At 37.5% G+C, this 24,783-nt stretch overlaps 1 protein-coding gene across 1 annotated transcript in view; it reads right to left on the bottom strand.

Moving 5' to 3' along the window:
- LOC140228009 (uncharacterized) overlaps positions 1 to 24,783 on the bottom strand; it is a 102,601-nt gene that overhangs the window by 10,515 nt on the left and 67,303 nt on the right. The window contains exons 5-7 of the mRNA XM_072308405.1: positions 8,213 to 8,342; positions 5,717 to 5,895; positions 2,507 to 2,644 (exon numbers count right to left, since the gene is read on the bottom strand). Coding sequence (XP_072164506.1) covers positions 2,507 to 2,644; positions 5,717 to 5,895; positions 8,213 to 8,342 — 447 coding nt within the window. The remainder of the gene's footprint in view (positions 1 to 2,506; positions 2,645 to 5,716; positions 5,896 to 8,212; positions 8,343 to 24,783) is intronic.

Below are 24,783 nucleotides of genomic sequence, written 5' to 3'. Positions count from 1 at the left end.
AACACATCAGTGAAAGTTTGAGGAAAATCGGACTATCGATGCAAAAGTTATGAATTTTTAAAGTTTTGGTGTTGGAACCGCTGGCTGAGGAGACTACTAGAGGTTATGACGTATGAGTGGACAACAATACCAAGAAAATATAAAGAAAATACTACAAAAATCCATTTTTCATGAAAATTACAAATTCCATCAACTTGATATTGACATAAGTTAAGGGTAGCAATTATTCCCCCTGCTTTCTGAAAGCGGTTGGTCCATTGCTCTTTCATAATTCTAGAAAAGTGAATTTTTGTTGAATTTCCTTTATATTTTCTTTGGATTGTTGTCCACTCATACGTCATATCCTCTAGTAGTCTCCTCATCCAGCGGTTCCAACACCAAAACTTTAAAAATTCATAACTTTTGCATCGATTGTCCGATTTTCCTCAAACTTTCACTGATGTGTTCTACTAATGTTGCTGCTTTCACTCAATCCACATTGCTCTTGGGGTTTACCTTCCCTTTAATCATGAACAGAATATGTTAAGAGAGTATGTTTAATTTCAGCCTAATCTGATAATCTCTTCATTGTTGTTGCTCCGGTGGTTTACACTCTGTTTTTTGTCCCATGCATCGCACAGCTAGCACTGGTTGGGAAAGATTTAACACTTGAATAGACCCTGTACTTCAGAGCCTCTTTTCTCAATTCACACTTTTCCAGAGTGTGTACTATCTTTCCAATATTCAGATAGGTAAGGAGAGTTCATTTCACTTGAGTTATACATCATTTTAAAGCTCAAAGTCTGCTCTTTTAGGATCTGCCCTTAACTAAAATTCCATGTGTGGTGACTTTTTGTTTGTTCTGTGATGCAAGGTCACAAATAATGACAAGTTCCTAAAATTGGTGATAGGCACCCAGATAATACCAATGAACACAAAATAAACATATCTACCATCATTGACAACATTTTCAATATCTTCAGGGTAATCATTATTACAACAATCATATGACAATATCAACAATATTTTGCTATTTAAACAGAGCTTGAAGAAAAAAATGTGATTAAATATATGCAGCTTTGTATTTGCATGATGACAATTTTTGTCAACAAACACACGTAATGTATGCTTTGCCAGTTTCAGCAGCAGAATATATATACATGTAATGAGTTTGCTTGAATTCATGTAGACAGGTTTGCTTTATTTTCCTAGTTTGTCGTCTGTGTTGAACATTTATAATATTGCAAAATTTGGAGAAAACATGACTCTCAGGCAGCTTAAAGTTTAATTACAGCTTTCAAATAAAAAAAAATTTCAGCAATTGAGACAAACTTGTACTGAAATCACACAGAAAAGAGCACAGCTGGATATATTCAAGCCACACAGCTACTAAAATATATATGAAAATAGAGTGAACATTTGATTTTGAAATATTCATGGACAAAAGTTGCATTCAGCTGTCAATACCATTGCTATGCAATAGTTGTTTGAAACTTTGGAAAATGAGATGATTATGGCTGTTTGTTGTTGTTGTTGTTGTTGTTAGTAGTAGTAGTAGTTGTTGTTGTTGTTATTGTTTATTTATTTGTCTGTATGTTTTGATATATTGTTTCTGAAAGAATATGGTGAGGTAGGTTGAGGATTCAAGAAATCTGCTGTGCTTCGTACTGTGAGGGTGATATCTCATCTTGATGGCTGTGTTTGTACACTAATATGGTGTCTATTTGGTTCCAGTGCATCTACCTATGCACACAGACATGGAAGCACTGTACGTCTCTTTAATGGATTCATTTGCAGTAAGTATACAGCGAGCTAATTGTAGTGGAAATTGAATAATGGTTCCATCTGATTAGAGTACATGATTGGAATGTAAATGGATTTCAGTTACAGAGGAAAAAGGAGTGTAGCTACAGTAAATGCAGTGAACATTGACTGGCATTGTTCCAGCTTGATGCAGTGAGCCATATACTACATACTGTACGTTATGGAGTCTTTTCACACTGTAACAAAATCATAAAAACCATTGTAAAGACATACCACATGACTCTGCACTTTGTATTGTATTTTGACGTCCTGAATATCACACACAAACAAACCTACAAAGGTTTATTGGTTCAAGGCAGTGCTCAGCTGCAATATTCTGAAGGTTGTGTAGGTTCACTTAAAAGCTTTCATGTTCCAGATTAAAGGCTATTTATTGAACAGAATCCAGCTATTATCTTTCCAAGCACTGGACTCTAAAAGAGTATTGTGTAACAGAGAACACCACATAAAGACTTGAAATCTGAGGCCAACATTTAGAAATTCTTGCTGGGATGGGTTGTAAGAGATCACGGGTCAAACAGTTGACACTAGATATTTCTGCTCTTTTTTGCCTTCCATAGGAAAAAGTTTGTAGAAACTGGGGGGGGGGGGGGGGGAGGTAGGGGGAGGGACTTGATCATGATTTATCATATTTATAATCTTCGGGCAACCGACAGTGTCCTGTCCTGCATGTTCCTACAGAACTCCTCTGATCTTTGCTTACAGCCTTCAGTGCATCGATTTCCAGCTGTGTCTTCGCTCTCTCTTCCATCTCCCTCCGACGGTTCTCCTCCTCTTCCTTCTCCTTGGCGATTCTCCTTGCAAGCTCCTCTTCTGCTCTCTTTGCTGCTTCATCTCTTAGCTGGCGACAAAAACAGGCATCACGATAGAAAGACATCCATGGCAAAAAGCAAAAAACAAAAAAAAAATTCTTGCATCAAGCGTTTTTTCTTTATTGCAACTGATTGACAAATTGCCCTTTGTTGACATAAATAAGCACTGATTACTGTGCTTTAAAGGGAAGATAAACCCCAAGAACAATGTGGATTGAGTGAGAGCAGCAACATTAGTAGAACACATCAGTGAAAGTTTGAAGAAAATCGGACAATCGATGCAAAAGTTATGAATTTTTAAAGTTTTGGTGTTGGAACCGCTGGATGAGGAGACTACTAGAGGTTATGACGTATGAGTGGACTATATTATCAAGAAAATATAAAGAAAATACTACAAAAATCCATGTTTCATGAAAATTACAAATTCCATCAACTTGATATTGACATATGTTAAGGGTAGCAATTATTCTCCCTGCTTTCTGAAAGCGGTTGGTCCACTGCTCTTTCATAATTCTAGAAAAGTGAATTTTTGTTGAATATCCTTTATATTTTCTTTGTATTGTTGTCCACTCATACGTCATATCCTCTAGTAGTCTCCTCATCCAGCGGTTCCAACACCAAAACTTTAAAAATTCATAACTTTTCCATTGATTGTCCGATTTTTCTCAAACTTTCACTGAAGTGTTCTACTAATGTTGCTGCTTTCACTCAATCCACATTGCTCTTTGGGTTTACCTTCCCTTTAACAGTATCCATGATAAAAAAAAAAAAATCATGGGCATACATACTATTTTCTCTTGTTTTTATCATGGTTACTACTAAAACACTGAGAATCAGTGCTTATTTACATCTCAATAAGGGGCAATTTGTCAATCAGTTGCAATATAAAAAAAAAATTAGCGTAGTAACAAGCCAGATGATTTGACGGATCTTATATGTGTGTGTGTGTGTGTGCATGCATGCCCTTGTGCACATGTAGGGTGGAGAAATGAAGCAGCAAGCATAAACTTCAAAAGATAGATGTCCAAAACTTTATCCCCCTAGCTTCACTTTGATCATGAACATAACACATCCTACAAGGAAGTATATTTAGTTTTTAAAAGAAAGATGATAATCCTAATATGGTAAGGACAAATTTTGAATAACTGCTCTGCATGAAGACAGAAATTTATTTGCATACAAAAGCAAATCAGCTTTGCAAACACTAATAAAATCAAACTGTGAAACCAAAGTACAAGGTGCAACATCTAAGAAATGAGTCTATATGCAGTATAAGGAAATATGTTTGACACATAAGATTGTATTGAGTTGTCCACAATATACAAGCAATGCCTTTTAGTGGACCGGTCATTTTTTTTTTCTCAGAATATAAATCACGCAATAAATATAGTAGGAAGTGCTGTATTCATGCATTTGATTTATTGTCACTAGCCCTTCATCTTCCAGTCAACAAATGTATACTAAATATCAACTGTAATTTCCTAGCTTTTCTGCTTTGTGAAAGAAAAACATGAGAAAAAATTGCAAGTGATAAAAAATAGTGAAAACATTTAACAAACTGACTTGGTCTCAGACAATATGAAAGGCATGTTAGCTTGATAAACTTTGAGCATAATTCAAATAAAAAAATAATAATTTGGCAAACCCATTAATGTGTCCATATAAATAAATGATGTGCTTATACATACAGGTAACAGCATTAGGATTAGCACCAGTTATGATGTTAAAACCTGTATAAATTCAGTGACTTCCTGCTTTTAATAGTTTTTCACTTTGCTACCGTAAAAGGTGAATAAGTAAAGCCCTTTTGATTTACTATGTACTGCTCATGCAATCTTTTCATGTAACAGTATCAAGTGGGACACCTTCTTCTGAATTAATATGTCAAGCTCTTGTGAACTTATCAATATAATAATGAAATAGGAAATAACTAATGCTCCAAAACTTATGCTTTGAGAGTAAAACTACAAATTTTCAAATCAAACAATCATGTAACTTTTATGGATATGATATACTGAATACATCCAGTTTTGCATGTTATCATAAATCAAGAAATGACATGTGCAATCTGTTGTGTAAAGGAGCAAATTTGTTGCTCATTTTGGGGGTGTTATTAGATTAGAGGCAGCTCTTTTTCAAGGTAAAATTCACTCTGTAAAAATATTGAATTAACTATACAAAGAGTTAAATTCACATAGAAAAGTGCTAAAATTAAGTCTGAAAGAGTTAAATCACCCTGTAATTTCACTCCAAAAACAGGAGTCCCTAATCAAACTCCAAAGCAAGCAGGATTTTAGTTCATTTACATTTATAGAGCACAGAATTATTGATAAGTGGAGTGCATGAAAACAAGATTTTTGCCCCCCCCCCCCCCCCTCCAAAAAAAAAAAAAAAGCTCATAAGTTTGGTGCATATGAATGGTGATTACATTGATTTGTTTGTTCAGTAAATAAGTGAGTAACTGATTTACATAAATATGAATGAAAAAAAAGCTGAAAAACTAAAGAAAAAAACTCTTCATGGGCAGAATGTCCAACTTTAAAGACTTTATATATGTGGCTGCTTGATGTGGTATGGTAATACATGAGGAAATATTTTATGATCAGTTTAATCATCAATTAAACTTAGCTCTGATCACACCATTCAATAATAAGTGTTTCATGGTACACACTGCAGCATGGAAAGGACGAAGACATTCATTTCCTCACTGTTGTTGTTTTTTCCCCAACCAGCTTGACACTCAACATACAACAATGAATTATTTATTCTTTTACTTTGTTTTTTTTTTTTACTGCCAGCAAAGAGCCTGTAGCATACACAGCCAGATAGTCCAAGAATATGTTTTATAGTAGCAGAAAGCTTGCTTAATACTGTCATAAAAGAACATACTCACTTTACAGAAAAGAAAAGAAAAAAGCACTATAAGATAGATGTCATATTAAGCTTTTAATTCACCCAAAACAAATTCTTCTTGTTGTAATTGTTTGGAACGGAGGGGTGGATGTCATATGACAGCTAAAAAGGGATTTTAGAACCAGAAGTGTTGATTTGTAAAGAACCCAAATGCATAGGATAAGGGGATGCTGAATGCCCAGTGATACCTTCTCCATCTCCTCATACCGCTGCCTCTGCCTCTCACACTCCTCCACCTGCAGCCTCCGTAGCCTAGCAACCTCCTCCGCCTCCTCCAGTCTGTCCCTCCTCTCACTTCTCCTCCTTTCCAGGGCTCTGACATGTGGCGACTCCCCGCTCTCCATCCTCTTCAGCACATTTTCAATGGCTGGCAATAAGAGGAAAAGAACCACTTTATGCATAAGCCTTTATTGTTATATTTGACTACCTGGTATTGATCTTCTTAATGCCCCAGTCACATAGACATCCCAGATCACCCTGGACCACCCAGGATCTGATCCAGGGTGATCCAGGGAGAGATCCTTGTTGACGCCTTGGACATCCTTGGCCATCCATGTATGTCCATGTAGATCCACGGACATCCGGGAGGCCAACACGGCAACTTTTGGAGGTCAAAGACATCCGGTGTCATCCGGAGATTGCCGTGTTGGAAGAGCAATCTGGGATTAGTAGGGCAGATATGTAGCAAAAAATGGTCGAGATGCTCACATCCGGCAGAAAGTGTGAAATTTTGCATATAGGGGTATTTTGGGGCGCTGATTTAAAAAATTGCCGGATCCAAGAGATCTGACCACGGGATTGGCCGCCATTTTGAATTCCAATATGGCCACCATCACAAAACAAATTTAAAGATCCCTATCTTCAGTTCTGAATGACCTGTGGCACCAAAATTTGGTATACAAGAGCGTTTTGACATATTGAATTTGATGACAGATTAATTTGAAGTGTCTGACAAACATCGAATGGCCGCCATTTTGAATTCCAATATGGCCGCATTGACGAAATGTTCAAAATCCCTATCTCGAGTTCTAAGTGGTGACTGACGCTGGAATTAGGTGCAAACAAGTATTTTGATATACTGAGTTAAAAAACGGATTAATGTGATGTGTCTGACAAATGCAATGCCCGCTATTTTGAATTCCAATGTGGCTGAAAAGATAAACATTACCACTAACATTCACGGGCATGCCAAAAAGTGCAGCAATAATGAAGCATAATGCACCTGTCACTGACGTCACAATGTAAATACAGCAGCGTGCACTCAATGGGTTACAAACGCGTGCTCAATCAGGTAGCCTAATTTACAAACCGAGATAGAGATTTTCAACACTCGAACATGGCAACTATATGTGGGAAAATTCAAATTGGCTGCCGTGCAGCTTGTCAGACATATCAAATAAGTCTGTTATTGAAGTCATCATACCACCATTCTTTTATGTATCAAATTTCAATGGCTTATGTCATTCAGAACTAAAGATAGGGATCTTTGACGGCGGCCATATTGGAATTCAAAATGGTGGCCGACCCCATGGCCAGATGTCTTGGATCCAGCAATTTCTAAAATCAGCGTCCCAAAATACCCCTGTATGCAAAATTTCATACTTTCCGCCGGATGTGAGCATTTTTTTCACATATCTGCCCCACTATGGTCCGTGTGGCTGCCGTGTAGTTGCCGTGTTGATCAATGTAGATGCCGTGTTTGTCCATGTAGACACCACGCTCTTCTAGCCTTATCCGTAATGCTGCCGTGCTGATACCGTGTGTACAGTCATATCAACACTCGTTGACACTCCATCGAGGTCCAAACTATCTTGGATCTCCCCGGATCTCCTCGGATCACCGTGTAGATCCTTGAGGATCCGTGTCTATATGTTACTGGGGCATTACAGACTTCAAAATGATGACTTCTCATTTCAACATGGTCTATCTCACAAACTAAAACTTTGTTTCAACTGCACCTACAATCTATGCACAGGAATTGTATACATGAAATTTAACCACACAGTCATATTTGGGAGCACAAATACCACAAGTTGATGGAATGACTGATTTGCTTTCTTAATATTTCAGTGAGGACTTTACTTCTGCACTTTCAGCAAATAATATAGTAGTCTACATTTACGACATAAAGTTTATTCGCTGCAGAAAGAGATAAATGGAGTATGGTACAGAAATTAAAAACTATATGACTCCAAACAAAAACTGTATACATAGATGTAAGTTGATCTTGCATTACAAGGGAACATAGATACTGGTATCGGTGTAGACATTACAAGAATTCATTCTCTGAGCAGTTCCATATCAAACCACATAAATGCACACAAACATGCACGCATGGACTCACTCGCAATAGAGTGCCTATGTGTATCTACATGAGTGTGTCACGCTCGTCTGGGTACACATAGGCACCCAATTGAAACACACGCTGTTGTATATGCCATTATTGTTGTTCTTCTTCCAGCAAAGTGCTGCTTCACTAGCCTCGGAACAACACATTGAAACATTCAGATTGATTGGAGCAAGTGTAACATACTGGCTTTGTACATATTAATATACTTTAAGAGTAGTGTAAAGAGAAAGACCTAGAATGTATATACAAGACACATGATCTATTATCATATAGATGTGTCTAGACCTGTACATCACATGCCCTGATAACGCTCTGCCCCCAGCCCGGCACCCACCTGTTATCCACTCCTGTCTGGTGCGGGGGTCAGGTGCACTCATCTCGTACCTCGTCTTGGCAGTGCTACTGGAAGTCTCCAGTGAATGCAGCAAAAACATGTTCTTGTAGCCTTTCTGGTCTGCAAGCACCTGAAGCCATGTCAGTGAGAAAACAAAAAGAGAAGAGAGATATGAAAATGAATGTTTTGACCAACATAGACAGACAATGAGAGCGATGAAGAAGACACGGAGATGAATGGATACAACAGATGTCCAGAGATTCTAACTCTCTTGCTTTAGTGGAAAAGTGAGCAAAGAAAATGGGATTCCATCGGGATTCGAACCCGAGACCTCCGGATTGCTAGACCGGTGCTCTACCGACTGAGCTATAGAAAGCCCTAGTGCAGTGTTCGTCCCAGAAACCCTTAATTCTCAATGCTCGGGTGGTCAGAAGCTATAGCAGTGTGTTTGTGTGTGACACACACGCACACACTTGAACCTGGCATAAACCCGAAGGATAATTCAACTTGGGGATAAATGCGAGGGATCACCGAAGTGATGCAGCTTTTTGAGTTTGTAACAAATAAAGACAGAATAAACTGACCAGAAAGAATATAAATTATTAGTGGAAAAGTGAGCAAAGAAAATGGGATTCCATCGGGATTCGAACCCGAGACCTCCGGATTGCTAGACCGGTGCTCTACCGACTGAGCTATAGAAAGCCCTAGTGCAGTGTTCGTCCCAGAAACCCTTAATTCTCAATGCTCGGGTGGTCAGAAGCTATAGCAGTGTGTTTGTGTGTGACACACACGCACACACTTGAACCTGGCATAAACCCGAAGGATAATTCAACTTGGGGATAAATGCGAGGGATCACCGAAGTGATGCAGCTTTTTGAGTTTGTAACAAATAAAGACAGAATAAACTGACCAGAAAGAATATAAATTATTAGTGGAAAAGTGAGCAAAGAAAATGGGATTCCATCGGGATTCGAACCCGAGACCTCCGGATTGCTAGACCGGTGCTCTACCGACTGAGCTATAGAAAGCCCTAGTGCAGTGTTCGTCCCAGAAACCCTTAATTCTCAATGCTCGGGTGGTCAGAAGCTATAGCAGTGTGTTTGTGTGTGACACACACGCACACACTTGAACCTGGCATAAACCCGAAGGATAATTCAACTTGGGGATAAATGCGAGGGATCACCGAAGTGATGCAGCTTTTTGAGTTTGTAACAAATAAAGACAGAATAAACTGACCAGAAAGAATATAAATTATTAGTGGAAAAGTGAGCAAAGAAAATGGGATTCCATCGGGATTCGAACCCGAGACCTTGCTTTATGTGAGAGATATCTCCCGCTTTGAGGCCATTTTGTCAAAATCTCCCACTCTCCCAGTGAAGTTAAATTTCTTCCACTCTGTCTATATGTTTCCCACCCAACCTCAGTTTTGGTATTTAAATGTTCAAAATACAGCTTTTAAGACAGCACAAGAGAGCATTTATAATCCTGACAGCTTTCAGGGCCCACTTATTGGCCTGGGACCACAAGGAACATGGCATTTTGCTCTTGTGATGTGTGCCAAGCGTACATGAATATTGTGGGCATATTATGCACACAATCAATCTCCAGTTTACTAGGGGATCCAGGCAAAAGAATCTCCTGTTTTGATGTTTTGGGTTGGAGTCTCTGGATGTTAAAGAAAGACTGAGAAATGAAAATTTAAAAAGGGGACATACATATTTTGATAGATAAAAAGAGAAGACACTAGCAAGAGTATGTGGTGTAAAAAGGAAGAGCTGTACATTGATATTTTGATACAAACGTCAACAGCTGCTTGTTGATTGAAAAAAAAAATCACCCATAAATGTTCAATATTTAGGTGTAGAAGTTATCACATATTTTGCACGATGTATAGAATGTGATTACAATGTGAATATAAAACTCTACAAATATTTCATTTACCCTCTTTGGTACAGATGAATCTATATTTTTAGTACTTTTAATATGTTGAACACAAAACAAAGAACAAGAGAGATTTGTCTCATTAAACAAAGGTGAGAAAAATTAATTGTCTGAAAAAGTTCACTCACATAGTAGTGTAGAGTATAAAAGATTAGAGAGACAAACCATAGAAAAGACAGACAGGGACAGGAAAATTCACTTGACAAAAGATTCAAAGGACCAGCAAAACACATAAACCATGTCCACAGATCACTATTCACTTTGGTGCTCTTAGGGAAAAGAGACAGACAAAAAAACCCCCACAAAAACATTCACATGGAATTCTCATACTAGAGATATCTATCTCAGAGAATAAGTTTGCCACAGACATAACATTGATATCAGAGTAGGAGATCAGGAATGCTTGTTCAAATATTCCAAAAGGGTCACAACAGTTGAAATGTCAAAATGTCATCTGACAAGCTTTCCTGAGGATACATCAAAATAGTCGTGACGCCAACTGTCACATGACAGGATGTTTCTCGGCTTGAGTCATACTTCTCTCTGCCAAATATAAGCTTCTTTTATGATTATTTGAAATCTAATACTTTTCTACCAGCATATTGTATCTCACGTGTAGTATCATCAACTGCAATAATCATATTTACTTATCTTTCCTTTTATTTGTACAAAACCGTATCAGTTGTGAGTTTTCACAATACTTTACCTAGAATATCCTGGAAAATCTTCCCTATCCATACAATTCTGCATATATGTGCATATCTTTTCAACTTTGTATATATACAATTATCATAATCAAATAATGCTGTAATATCAATCGTAGCATGATAACTAAGTTGCCTCTTTGTTTATGCAAGCCATTCCATAATGGTGCATTCAGTTAGCTTTTACCACAGTGGATCCCATCATAGAAAGCTACCCTATTGGTTGACCGAAAGATCGGTCTGTACCTAGTCATCGGGGAAATGTTCTGCGGAGACTGCTTCTGGCTTCACAGATCCCCTCCTATGCACGGAGGAGAGCGATAACGTCAAAACCTCCGGACAGACGGATCTTTCTGTCTACCCTATTGGCAGTTTTACTTGTGGAAATATGGAAATAAATGGGCTATTAAAAAATGAAAATAAAATGGCCTCACTGTAATAAAACTGTCTCTGTTAGTCACCCTCTCGATCAAGGTGAGCTGTTAGGCCAAGTAAAAAAAGAAAGTAGTTTCTCGTCCGGGTTTTTTGAGCAAGGCGATGAGGGAGGTCCTTACTATTTGATATCTTACTATTTTTTCGAGGATTGTCAAAATGAAAGTAATATGTGTTTCTCGTCCGGTAATTCTGAGAAAGGTAACGAGAGAGGGCTTTACTATTTTCTATATCCAATTTATGAAATGAAATATCACTCTGGTAGCTGTGTTATGAGAGACCAGGTCCCAAGTGTATGTCTTGCCTGCACTCTGTGCATTTTCAAACAAATATATATGTACCATACTTGAAATGAAACTTCATGCATGCAGAAATACATTTGCTTTTTCTTTCCACTACAGATGTCAAGGGAAAATGACCATCTTAAAACTGGTATTTAGTGTTGTAATGGCATTTCTGATACCAGTGTACTTGCAATTCCGATGTATTGTGCTATTAATTGAAACAGGTATAAAACATGTCTTTCAACAAATGTACGACTGAAATAAATTCCATGATATTCAAAAAACTGCTTTATTTATCATTGGTGTTTGTGACTTTTTGTGTCCACACAGCTGGTATGTATCTGCATTTCTTCACAGTACAATTGTAGCACATTCTACTGGAAACTGGCTTGGACAATTGCAGATGGATGTCAAAATGATACTGATATGGCATTATAGCATTAAACATTTAAAGATGTTTCTTCATGTTCTAAAAAGACATTTGATAATCACTCATCATTTTGGATGATGAATGATTGTATACCACACTACAGATGATACGACTCACGGCCGTGTCCGTGAATTTACATCTTAAAGAAAAGTATCCCGCAGAAATACGAGACAAACCAGAATCCGTGGAAAAGTTCTTTATTTTGTAGATACACCCATTTAATAATTCTACATTTGCTGGAAAAGCGCATTCATTTTATCTTCAAAATATAACAATACATCGCCGTCAGATGCGTTACAGAGCAGAGTGTACGGGCCTCTACACAGCTACAGACACGCACACTTTGCCAATAAACGGTGCGGCACGGCCACTGCATTACCGTACCTTCCGACACTGCGCGCACATGCACATAGTCACAATGACAGGAAAATGTATACAAACTCCATACAATCCTCACAAGCATTTGTACAGTACAATTCATCCGCTTAAAATATCAGAAACGGGGAAAAATACGAACAATGCGCGAAATACGCGTGAAATATCAGCGATTGTTCGCAAAAATGTTGCCGCTATCGCGTTCACGACGTACCGAGTGCGCTGTACATCACAGCCCAGGCCCGCCCGCGGCCCGCCCATACCCATCCAACTACAGTTCGACTGCTTTGTGGAGCAGTGTGAAATGCATGCGTTATTACATACGCACTACAGAAGCTACAGCTGTACTACAGCTAAGTAGAGGACGCAAGGCGTAATTAGAAATGAGACATCACCATTGGTAGGTGAATATTATTGTCAATTTCTTTTTTCGGCGGCCGAAAAAATAGTAAATATCAAAAAAGTCGATTTGGCAACTGAAAATCGATGCGGGCGGGGAGCGGGCTAGGACGAGATTTATGAATTTCTTGGTATTTTCAGCGCCATTTTGAAAATAGTAAATAGTAAAAAAATCGATGCGGCGGCCAAAATCGATGCGCGCGACGAGAAACTGGTTTCTTTTTTTACTTGGCCTTACAAGTACTTTTGTACTTCAGGCATCTCATGTTGAAGGTGATGGATCAATTTGTGCTACGGTGGTTCTCACAAACTTGACCACGTATGAAGATTAGATAATAACCAATTATAAACTGACAAACTACAGGATTCCTGGCTAGACTGTTACTCAGCTGATGCATTTACATGAGTACAAATTTAACCCGTTGAGAACAAGTTACGAGTATACTCGCGCAAGTGTCTATGGGACATGCGTGTTGTAGCAAAATCCGCCCATCTTCAACAGGTTAAGAATTAACCCGATTACAGGATTGTATTACTTCCATTCTAACTCTGCACCATGAATATATCCAATTTGAATAGTGCTTTTGCTCATCATTTGGACAGATGTGTGCTGCAACAAAACAATCTACCTTTATAATTGATTTGGATATTTTCCTTTCATGCTTTATAGAACACAGAATAAAATACATAGATCATTATATTCATTTGAATAAAAACTTTGGAAATGGACTCACTTGAAGTGACGTTTTGCCAATTATCAATTGGCTTCTTTGGGAGATTGAAGCTCCCATTGATTGAACGGCCCTTATATAGTGTGAGATTGTGGCATTCTGTGAATGGCCTGGCTCATTCGCAGGATTCCAAGCCATCTTTCGCGCATTGCCTATGCACAATCTCGCACTAGATAGGGAAAGGCTGTTCCATCAATGGGAGCTGTATTCACTGGAAGAAGCCAGTTGATAACTGGCAAAAGAGAAACATCGCTACAAGTGAGTTCATTTCCAGTTTATTTATTCAAATAATTATAATGATTTATGTACTTTGACTGGATTAGTGAGAAGTTACTGAATAAAATATATGGCTTCAAAGAAAGTGAGACACTGATGTGAATCCACTCATAGTGTAAATGAAGATATAGTCAAGATAAATCTCAAAGGCTACATACAGAACCTACATGTTGGTTAATGACTTTTTGTCATTATGTAGACAAATATATGCCAGCAATGTTCAGGGTAAATGATCTTAAATATTACACTGTACAATGAACCATATAGAAGGATCACGAATATTACACTGGATTTTAAACCACAGAAATGGATCATGAACATATACTGAAAATGTGTCTTTAACAAGGGCTCAAGAACATATTACACAAGAGATATAATTTTCTATAGAATTTAAGTCCTTTTAATATAGACAGCTCACTCTATTTTTTTTATAATATGTTAGCTGGCATTTGACAGTGGGTATAGATAGTCACTGACTTCTTATTTACATCTATTCATCAAAAGCAGATGCCTGAATTGCTTCTTCCCCACTGCCATTGTATACCAAAACTAATTATTTTGATGAAGCAATGGTTGTATGTATTGAAGCTTTTAGATTGGGAAATCAAGAGATTACATTGAAAAATACCATCATAAAAAGAATGGATGATTGCTGAGTCTGGGTGATAATGGCTCTGACAACTGCTAATTAAGCATCATTGTGCTTGAATGATGACTGGAGTGCCTATTTAAATGCAGCACTTTAGACATTAACAAGCTTCTCTACAGATCCATTCAAGACTTTCACTTTCTTCATGATTCTGCCTTTGTGATTTTGCCTTCAAAACATCAGCCTGTAAGCAACGCTGCACACTGGCACTGGTCCGAAGGTCCCTGACCAGTAAAAATCATTGTCAGGCCAGTAACTTTTGCAGGAATGACAGTAAAAGAAGGAAAAATCTGGTACCTACTGGTCCGACAGGCAGGTCGGACCAATAGAAAAAATGGGTTAGTGTGTTTCCCTGCATAAAAGATCTCACAGCATTGGGCAAAGTGACAGTTTGTGTTCATTTGATTGTGCTAAGATAAATTCTCGTTGCACAGTGTATGTTCCAAAAAAAAAAAGAAAAAGAAAAAGAAAGAAAGATTTGTTGCAGGCAAGCACTGTCATATCATGTCATTGCTTTCATCTCATATCCATATCTACAAACACATTTAGTCACATACTGAGATGGATAATAAATGCTTTTTCTGTATGTATGAGTGACTTTATATATCTTTTTTTTTATTGCATCACTGTCATAATGGTAAGAATGATCTTTGATATCCTTACCATGTTATCAACAAGGCCCTTTGACAATGATTTTGACACACCAGACAGGAGGTCTTGTTGTCTCTAGTCCTTGATATGCACAGACTAGCAACATGTGGATCATGTTCACTTCACTTCAGGACATTATCATGTGCCTTGAAGCAAGACAAAAAGCTCTGCACATACATAACTCATTAAAGGCAGGGAATCCCATTTGCATGCCTTAAATGAAGAGTTTTATAAATACAGTGGTATGTTGAAGAGAGTATCATTTTAGAAACTCCCGTAAAGTATTGAAAGTGGAAGGTAACATTTAGTACATTTTTATTGACCGTTAGATTTTGAATTGAATTTTTTTCGGGGCTCACCGTAAATTTCAGTACATTACTAGGCTACCTTTGCAGACCCATGCACCGCATGTGTGTCCATCATGTATATTTTGTGAAAAAAGTTCATCAAAACTTACAAACATTTCTATATACATTCTTGCCACACATTCTATATGTTATTACATCAGCTCTTATACTTTTAGATTTGTGTTTATAGATAAAAGATACAGAAGACTGCAACAAGAAGGCTTTAGTGTGGCTGACACACAAAACTACCGAGTAGTTGAGTTTTGTGCATTATTCAAATTGTAGATAACTGTTGACTTCCAAATTTCTCAGCAGTGGCCTAAACAAGTCCCCTGAGGTTCATATTTAATGTTTTGCTGCATTTTGGGAGGTCTGTAAAAGGTATCCCCTACCTTTAAACTAAAGTTCAGATAATTTTCAGTTATATGCCTACCTCTGATGTGATAATCATGTCATGTGGTGTAATCTTCACCAAAACTGGATGATACTGGCACAGATTGTCAGTGTATAAATTCAGTATTCTTGCATGGGCGACAAAGAACAGGAATTGTGTGTCAAAAACACAATATTCTTTGAACTTGATGCTAGCTAAATCATAAATTGAGCAATTACTTTTGCAAGCTTGACATAACATTTACAGACAGCATGGGTGACAAAGAACAGGAATTGTGTGTCAAAAACAAAATATTATTTGAACTTGATGCTAGCTAAATCATAAATTGAGCAATTACTTTTGCAAGCTTGACATAACATTTACAGACAGCATGGGTGACAAAGAACAGGAATTGTGTGTTCAAAAACAAAATATTATTTGAACTTGATGCTAGCTAAATCATAAATTGAGCAATTACTTTTGCAAGCTTGACATAAGATTTACAGACAGCAGGGGACATCAGGAGTGCTATATAGCTTCTCTTAATCTAGGTCATTTTTTTTTTTATATTGGCAACTTAATGATAGCATGAATGTAACCAGAGATTTTCTTCTTAGTAACCTTCTACTGAAAAATACAGCACACATGACAATTCAGATATATTAATTTTGGACAAAGTTATAAAAGTTCTAATATGCAAACCTACAAATACTTTCAAATACATGATGTCAATGAAGAATGGATTCAGGATGTTGTAAATAGAAAACACACAAAAACATCAGTGCCATCTAAAAGTCAATATTTTTTTTTTTCATGGCCAAATATTGCACCTGATTTACAAAGTGATTGACATATAATATTGCAAAGGAAGTCATACTTGCTAAAATATCCTTGGCAACTATAAAAGTATACTCACAGCTGATTGTTTGGCAGTGTGACAAACTTTGCCAGGAAATGGAGACCATAGGATGTGCACTTGAATTTAGCAGCCATCGTCTACACTTTGTAGCTGTCTGAATGGCTGCTTTAAATCACAAATCACAACTACTACTATTCACAAAGAGCTTTTCTGGCACTAAACTTTGGAATCATACATGTTACTGTAAGTCAGAATAAATCAAAACCTTTGGTGAGATGCTGTAGATCTGTTACCATGAAACTGCATCACATATGAAATTTTGACTACAATAAGCCCTATGTTATCAAATCATCTTGAATGTACAGGCAGCACTAAAATGATTTCAGGACTGTGCATGGAATGACACTAAAAGCATAACACAACATCTCTTGATGGATATTATACACATTACTGTATACGCAGACTATTTTGTGAGGTTTTTATTTTCGTGAGTCAGGTGCTGTTCGCAAACTTAAAGACAGGCGAAAATAATGACTCTGATCCCCCATATGAATGTGACGCATATAGTATACATTTCTCTGTTCACTGCAGCACTCCACGATCACAAATTTAACCACTCGCAAAAATCGTTATGAAATCCAGATTCACAAAAATTTAGACTCGCTAAATATATGGTGTATACAGTATTAGTCCGTGGAGCATGGCCATATTTAGTAAACGCTTCCCAGAAATTTGTAAACATCCTGACAGAGTATGGCAACACTTTGAGCTAATTCTCTGATGACAGGAATAATCGAGCCAAAGTAGGCACCTGGTAATGCAAGACTTTTCAGGCTTTATGTCGGATATTCCTTACTGAAGGTGTAGCTACAAGGTTGTAGCATGGTGGTAGATTGTTGTAGTTCTGCATCAGATTAAAGGGATGGTACAGTATTGGTAGAGATGAGAATTGAGCTTTTAACTTTTTGTGAGATACCAAGAAAACACTTTCATGAAATAATACAGAGAATACCATTTTAACAGGAATTCACAGTTTATTTAATGAAAATCTGGTTTTCAATGACTGAAATATCCAAAAACAAAGTAAAACAAAGCGATCGTAATAAATGGTGGGTCGTACACTTTCTTACAATCTCTCTGTTTTGGATATCTCAGCCATTACAAAACCAATTTTCACCAAATAAATGTTGAATTCCTCATGGAATTACATGCTCTTTCATATTTCATAAGAGGTTTCTCATCTCACCATAAAATGTTAGAAACCTGAAATTAAGGTCTCAACCAAATCTATACGATCCCTTTAACACTGCACTAAAAAATGATCATATGGAGTGCAAGTAGTAACAAACCAATGTTATGCACAGATGATCTCATTTCACAATCATCTGGACAAAACACTTTATTCTATAAGCCATATCTTTAACAGTAACAGAAGAGATCTGATCCCTCTAGGGTGTCTAGGTGGGTCCCATGGGACTCCCTTAACCCGTTCCCTAAATGGAACCTGGTGGCCATGTAATAAGTCAATGGGGAATTCAGAAGTCAGTGCGAAAAGGGTTAACCTTGCCACACCACACTATCTACAGTAATGTTCGCTCACCACAGGTGTGGCCTTCCATGTAAATTCAAGGTAAATTCAAAGTAAGATCTCCATAACTTGAAATGCTGGTGGCATGTGACCTGCAGTATGTATTCATCTACAACCTCTTTATGACACACATAGAATACACTTAGTGCCATACAAAGAATGTAAGTACTTCATGGCTACCATAAGTTGTTTATCTCTATGGACAGACATTTCCTGGTTTTGAAAAGTACTCAGAACAATTATAGCTTTTTATACAGTAACTGCCTGGAGAGTTAACACAAGTGGAAAACGGAGTGTCACATTCTCTTTGCAACACTAAGAATCTTTGCAACACTAAGAATCTTATTTGCAAGTAGAAAAAAGAAATAATGCAGAGGTGAACATCCATCAGGTTGCTAGGAAGGTTGAAGTGCAACCACAAGGTGACATTGCTAACTTGCAACTTACCACAAGGAACCAGGAACTAGACTATAGTTAGTAACATATGATATCAGTTTCTTCCTCTTTTGCCAAAAATATTCCAGAATGAAGAGCTATGGAAAGTGGTCAATAATTGTATGAGGAGTAGTGTAGACAGAACAAATGATGTTCAGATCTGCAAAGCCTTTCTGACAATATTCAATTAGTTAGTCTTGCAGTTCAAAGTCTCCATCTTGCACAATTGGAGAGCAAGCACTTTTTCAGCATCATGGGTTGCCTTATGCCATCAAGTCTAAAGAATCAAATGTATGTGTTTTGATGCTGTACCTTTTGGTCATGATGTCTGTCATTTTATGCTAGAATTTCATGTCTTTCATGAATGCCTTGTTTCAGCCATATACAATTGTTCAGTCAGGTTGCAGAACTATATATGGAAATTTATAACTGATCTGATTGGAAACACATTTCAGAGAGTTAACTGGCACAGTACTGTATTATTTTCAGATTTTGTGAAGATTTAATGAATCTTGCAAGTTCCATTTGATTTTCCTCAATATAGAATATTGCAATTAGATACAGTCTTGCTATAATTTGATGAAGATAAGATGATAATATCTAAGGCAAAATTATCGTAGGACTCGGAGTTTAACTGAGAGTTTATCAGGACATCAACTTCCTCTTTCACATCCACCACCCAGTATCGTGTTTGTTCACGGGGGCAAGACATTACAATGCTGATAAATGGCTGATATACTCGTACATAGTATGTGGAATGGATATGGTTCTTGCCCTTTGACCCACACAATAACACACGGAAATCAAATACAAATGTATGCCCTACACACATCCTTGAAACCACAACAGTTTTACTCCTGATAGCAGAAAAACATCTCTGGTGTGATGGCTTCACATCACAGTCCTTTAAATGTTGCAAGTTGTAGTAATTTAGTTGTAAATGTTCTCCCAGGGGTAATCATTCATTATTTTCACATTCAAGCCTTTGAAAAAGGTTATCGCTATCTAGCATTTAATAGGAAACTATGTATGTGAACACTGGGCTTGAGAATAGACAGTCAGTTTAGAATGGTGAGGTTTCATAAAACAATTATTGCCTCATTCATTTTATTACATCACGTACTAATGGCCCCTCCCCATTATGCAAATAAAGGTAGACATGAATTAGAATGTAAAATACATGATTATACAGTATATCACTGAAGGTAACTAATATTCTTGCCCTAAATTATTACCTTATGGGAGTGGTTAGGGAAAAAAGAGATGAAAAATATATTTCTGCACTAATATTCCAAACCCATAATGACTCATATGATGGAAGACATGCATGATAAATTGGCAATGACCACAGTGTGGTATATCCATTATTTACCTGGTACATTACATGAGCCATATCAGACCATACAGGCACATCCAAATATCTCTGAACTTCTGTCTCTTTACACAACTTCAGCTGTACATCAGGATCTGATGTGTTTTCCCGACATTCTTTAAACATGGGACAGTAAGACCCTGTTTACAGTGAGCGAAAAGGTCAGTGTAAACGAGCAAAGGGCCAAATGTAGGGCCAAAATTGGCCACACATTTGGCCATGCTCTGGAGGTGGTCTCGGCCACGGCTCGGCCGCTGGCCGAGCCCGGCTTTTTCTCAGTGTAAACGCAAACTGGGCCAAATGTGGTACCAAATTCAGTCTGGCTTCCAGACCCTCTGCCCGTACTATTTCGCTATTCAGGATATTAACCCCCTGAACAGTATAGTTTAAGGTGGTTTTGTCCTGCAAAGGATTCTTCCTTCAGCAAAGGCTTTTGCCGAACAGCGACTTCGTCGCCACGGAATCCAGTTGGCAAAGGGTCTGGAAACCAGACTATACCAAACTGCATTTGTTTACAAGCAGAGCACCACTACAACAAAATATTGAAAGGTTTGAATTAAAAGCCCGGGCCGAGCCTGGCACTGTAAATGGACAGAATTGCGGGGCTCGGCCCTGCAATTGAGGCCACGGCTCAGCTTGGCCCAGCCCCGCACTGTAAATGGGGTCTATGTCATTACTATGGCAACATACTGTCCATTATTCACATACCAGGTAGATCTAGTTGCCTTGCAGGACTTCAGGAGTAACATGCTGGAAAAATTTCATTTGACTAGCAGTAAAACTTTGGAACCAATTTTCTCATGAAAGGTTCATTCTATTTTGGGGGCATAATACAGGTGACTCCCATTAAAATGAAGTCCTTGGGAGCGGCAATTCAATTGATAATAATTTTGGGACCTGAATTTTTACTTCCTTGTAATGAAATTTTGTTTAACTTAAGTGTATTTGTTGTAGTGGGATCACGAGGCATGTCACAACTATGGCAGAGCACTATCTCACTATCTGACACTCTTGAAACATGAGTCTTGCACATCCATACCTCAAGACTGACAATAAATAAGCCAAATTCAATATTTTGACTTGCAGTCATACTAGGAAAGTTGCCAGTTGTGTACAGTTCAGTACAGAGTACACATCGATACCTAATAAGACAAACAATGAGAGCAAATTTCATCAGAGCTGCTTTGAATTCATTTACTCAGCATGGTTCCTTCCCCCCCCCCCCCTGTAAAATTGCCAAAGGCATAAAGTGCTGTTACTATGGCAATAATTTCTAGCTTCACCCCTGTAGGGGAGAGGTCTCAAACTAGACTGGTCTCAATACTCTTATTGTAATATGTATTGATCACTAATTTAAATCACACTTCACAACAAAGGACATGCTGGTTATATTACAACATTCACTTCATGACTATAATGTTACATTCACCCATCAGCATCAACCAATTTTCATGTGGATGCCTGCAACACACCTTACATATTTCTCATATTGTATGTTTATATTATCAGTGTTATTCTAATTTCATTTATGAATCTGATGTAAAGCAACCGTATCAGCCTTCTAAGCTGCTGGATTGTTATCTTATATAATTTGCACAATAAACCATATTGTATTGAAGTGAGAAATAAACAAAAATTAAGAATTATTTCTTTTCTCAAAATGCTTCTTAGCACTATAACACTGCAAAGCTGAAAGCTGTATTATGTGCTGTATGATATGAACTGCTTCTAATAAATGTGAAGCAACTTTAGAAAGGGCTGTAAAGAAAGTCTACAAACATGAATATACACAGCCCTTAGTGGAAGGATGATTGCTTTGAAAGAAAGGAGGAGGAGGGAGAAGAGGAGGAGAAGTAGACAAGTTGTCATGAATGAATTTATTTATTGATTAACAAATTTATTCATTGATTACCAGATTTATTGCCAACAGATTATTAATCCTTTATTATGTTTAGTAGCTGTGCATACTTCTTGGATAGATATGATACTATTTCCCACGGCAATTAAAGAGTCACAAAATGACAGTTTCTATAGCTCTACAAGACAGCAGTGTGACTTGATGGCTCCTGCAAGAATCAGTCCCATTGTTCTCAGCTTTAAAACATAATCTGGGTCACTCAGTGAACTTCTTTTCACTAATACAAGATGAGAAACCAATCTTTGATACAAACTTTTATAAGTGCCTGGCTGGTAACATTTTGGTTCTAAAACTAACAGGCAACAGATCCAACAGTAAGTGAGACCAAAACAAGAAATGTCGCTATGGCGACTGATGCCTCCGCCATAATGCATGATTCTCCCAATAGGCGTATAGTACAATGTCTTCACAATGTGTGATCCATGAGAGTTTCACACAACTGGCAAAATATTGAAATGACAGGTTTGTCAGAAATGTCTTAAACTGGGTTTGCTATAATTTTCTAAGAGTGCAGATACACATATTTGGGGAATTTTGGGGAAGTTTATGCATTAAGTAATTTCCAAGGTATGAAGAAAGAGTTTGATGATGGTACAAAATAGATTTTTTTTTTTTTTGGGGGGGGGGGTGGTATTGAAACCTGGCCTTTGACCCTTAACCTTTGACCTTTGACCTTCTGGCTGGAAATTTCCCGGAGAATCTCCAGTAGGTAATGCATGTATTAAGTTTTGAAACTAATAATGCAATCATTGCATATACTAGTATATGAGGGAAATAGTAAAATTTTGAGGAGTTGACCTTGACCTTTGACCCCTGACTATTGACCCATGACCCCTAGATAATCCCTGCCAGACAGTACATGCATATGTACCAAGTTCCACAAAGATACATTGAACCATTTGCGAGAAATGTGACATTGCAACATTTTCACCTAACCTTTGACCTTTTGACCTTTGACCTTATGACATGAAACACTCTCTGGAGAATCTTTGCACAGTAGCACATGTCCACACCAAGTTTCAAGAAAATACCTTCCGGCATTGCATAGATATGGGGGAAATTGCAACATTTGTAGCATTTGACCATGACCTTTTGACCTTTGACCTCTTGCCAATGTCACTAAAATCTACTCAACTAATTGTCCCATCATACATCATCCTTGGACCAAGTTTGGTGAAAGCTGCTTCATCCAATTTTGAGTTATCACGTAAACAGATAAATTTTAGGATTTGACATTGATCTTTGACCTTTGACCTCTGTCCGATTTCACTGAAAACTAACCAAGTAATTGTCCCATCATACATCATCCTCAAACAAAGTTTGGTGAAATTTGCTCCATCCAGTCTTGAGTTATCACGTAAACGGATACAATTTCATGGTTTGACCTTGACCTTTGACCTTTAACCGAATTCAACCAAAATCTAATCAAATAATTGCCCCATCATACTTCATACTTGGACCAAGTTTGGTAAAATTCCAGTAAATATTACTCAAGTTATCACGTAAACGAAAGCGGACGGACGGATCGACGTACGGATGGACGTACGGACGGACGGACAACCCGAAAACATAATGCCTCTGGCACCACTTCGTGGCGGAGGCATAAAAAAGTGGGGGGGGGGGGAACTACCCCAGGAAAGACGTGCACTTCTTTCGGTTACTTCAAACTCACAGCCTGCTTTCAAGCTATCCCTACTTTGGCAATTTTTCTTAAATTGGCAATTTTTCTTAATGTGACAATGAAGGCAGGGGATATCTTTTAAATTTTCTTATGAATTTACCATTCTATTTCACTAACCAAAGAGGAACAGAGGTCAAGAGATAGAACTATTTCAATTTAAAATGAGAATTTAAAAGCAAGACATGTCATCTCTTTGATGTGACAGTCAATACAATTGAATGAAATTATATGGATTGGTGCATTACTTCATATAGGGATCAAGCTATTAAGGTGATATTCAACATTATTTCCACATAAAATTATAGTATATAATGAAAGAGCATTTGACTTATTTTCTTTCATAAACCATGGGAATAATATTACCCTTAACATACATTGTATGTCAGAAATGGGTTGAGGAGGTGCATACTTTTCATTGAAATGAAATTTTGTGGAATTCTCTTTATATTTTCTATATAAATATTGCTGCATTTGCATGAGGTTATGAACTGTATAGTAGCCTTCCCATCAAACGAGGATGGCACCAAAACCTCATAATTAAAACTTCATAACTTTTGAATGGATAGTTAGATTTTCCTTAAATGTCACCGATGTATTCTACCAATATTGCTGCATTCACTCAATCCACAGGCATATTTGGGATTTATTCCCCTGAAGAAGTATAAGCTGTTTGGAGCAAACATTTGCTATAAGCTCTTTTTCAAAGAGCATGTATTTCTTGACTTTCCTCAGCTGCAACACAAAATATGACTACAGTATCATTACATATTCTCAAACATAAACTATCACATAGCATTAACTATTTCTGACAGGATGATGCCAGTGGGTTTAAGATATTCCAAAAGATGATTGCTAAAGCTGAAATGAGATATGAAGGATCAAGATCAGGTATCAACACATCAACAGATTCTGGTTATGCTAAAAACATTTTCTATTCCAATATTTATTTGATATTCGCTCCCCAGAGAGAAGTCAACATTATCTAGACATGTTTCCACAAAGACTACATCATTTGGCCGTTATGTCTGAAAACATCCTTATCACACACTAAAAATAATTCCAACTGAAGTGTCAATTTCCAACGTGTCAATTTACCTTTTTTTTCAATTTTTCAACCCTGGTTTTC

This window comes from Diadema setosum, chromosome 4, assembly GCF_964275005.1.
Source record: "Diadema setosum chromosome 4, eeDiaSeto1, whole genome shotgun sequence".
Taxonomy (NCBI): domain Eukaryota; kingdom Metazoa; phylum Echinodermata; class Echinoidea; order Diadematoida; family Diadematidae; genus Diadema; species Diadema setosum.
This window is presented reverse-complemented; position numbering and strand designations above follow the sequence as displayed.